The 1,236-nt window shown below is 46.6% G+C and overlaps 1 protein-coding gene across 1 annotated transcript; it reads right to left on the reverse strand.

Moving 5' to 3' along the window:
• KVP17_005344 (uncharacterized protein) lies at positions 1–1,210 on the reverse strand (the record flags this gene model as incomplete). Its single annotated transcript, XM_068515152.1, has 1 exon — positions 1–1,210. A coding segment is annotated over one exon (1,210 nt), but the record flags the coding sequence as incomplete, so codon positions are not given.
• Positions 1,211–1,236: the final 26 nt, after the last annotated feature.

Raw genomic sequence — 1,236 nt, forward strand, 5'->3', positions numbered from 1 at the left:
AATGCAGATTGAATCCATACCCTTCGAGAATCATTTGCCCCTTGTGCAACGAAATATCCGTGACAGATACATAGTTGACACTCCCAGGTTTTGGCCCCCAGTTGAGCTTCCGGAGTAGCCGCTGTATCCCCTTGTCGGTGACGGAGTGAAACAGACCTTGATAACGCGCAAAAAGATAACAGTCATTCTCTTGTAGTTTGGTCAGGACTGTCTCATATCGATTAGTGACGAAAGTGCGGGAAGATGATTGAAGCGATACCAGTTCTGGCGTCAGGAAAGCTCCCCAGGCAGCTTCATATTCATTGATATGTTGCTGTTCAATATTGTAACGCTTCGCTTTAGTGGACTTCGGGTCAGAACGATATCCGAGACGGTTCAATTTGAGAGGCCGAGCATCATTGGAAGCATGGCGGCGCCCCTTATCAAGCGATGAAAGATACTCATGTTGAGAGCGATAGATACGATGATAGATGAAGGCGTCAGCAAGACGCTTCTCTCTTACTTCAAACTGCTGCCTGCTCATCAAGGAACGCTCATGCTGATCATCTTCCAACAACTTGAAAGGCCGACCATCCGCGAGGAAGAAGTTCTCACTATTCTTCAGCCTGGCAGTATGAATATTGATACGCTCTACCTTGGCAGAAGTCCGAACAAGACTTTTGACATGTCGGTTATTATGCACCCACATCAGATCGGAGAACGGGCGTGCATAGGCTGGCCGTAAATGAAGCGGAGTATCAATGGCCCAATTGAAAGACACGACATCGACTTGTGTGAGATCCTTACTGACAAGATAATCATGAATTGACGTTTGAAAATCATGTGGAGTCCAGAGTTCATCCAGGTCAATGAACAGCACATGACTGAATCCTTGACGGCGCGCCTGCCCAAAGGCGGTATTATATGCCTCAGTCTGAAAGTTCTTGCCCTTTACATTACATGATGCCAGTAGGTCATCCGCCATCACCCAGCTGAATCTATTCTGGGTGCGCATCACCAATGTCTTGCAGACTTCTATAGAATTATCCGTGATGTTGTTCAACCACACTTCACATGCATCAAATCCGAAATACAGATGATGAAAGCACCACTCTGGTAGATAGGCCGCTTCATCTTTCGCTATGGCCACGACCTTGATCTTCATAAACTCACTCTCATCGAAAACAGCGACAAACAAAAAGCGTCTCACTCCCAGAAGGGAGTGAGGCATCAATCACTTATACCCAAAAGCCTTCA

Source organism: the organism of the source record quoted next, assembly GCF_019968985.1.
Source record: "MAG: Porospora cf. gigantea B chromosome Unknown PgB_NODE_10002_length_1236_cov_2.21507, whole genome shotgun sequence".
In the NCBI taxonomy this organism is placed as follows: domain Eukaryota; phylum Apicomplexa; class Conoidasida; order Eugregarinorida; family Porosporidae; genus Porospora; species Porospora cf. gigantea B.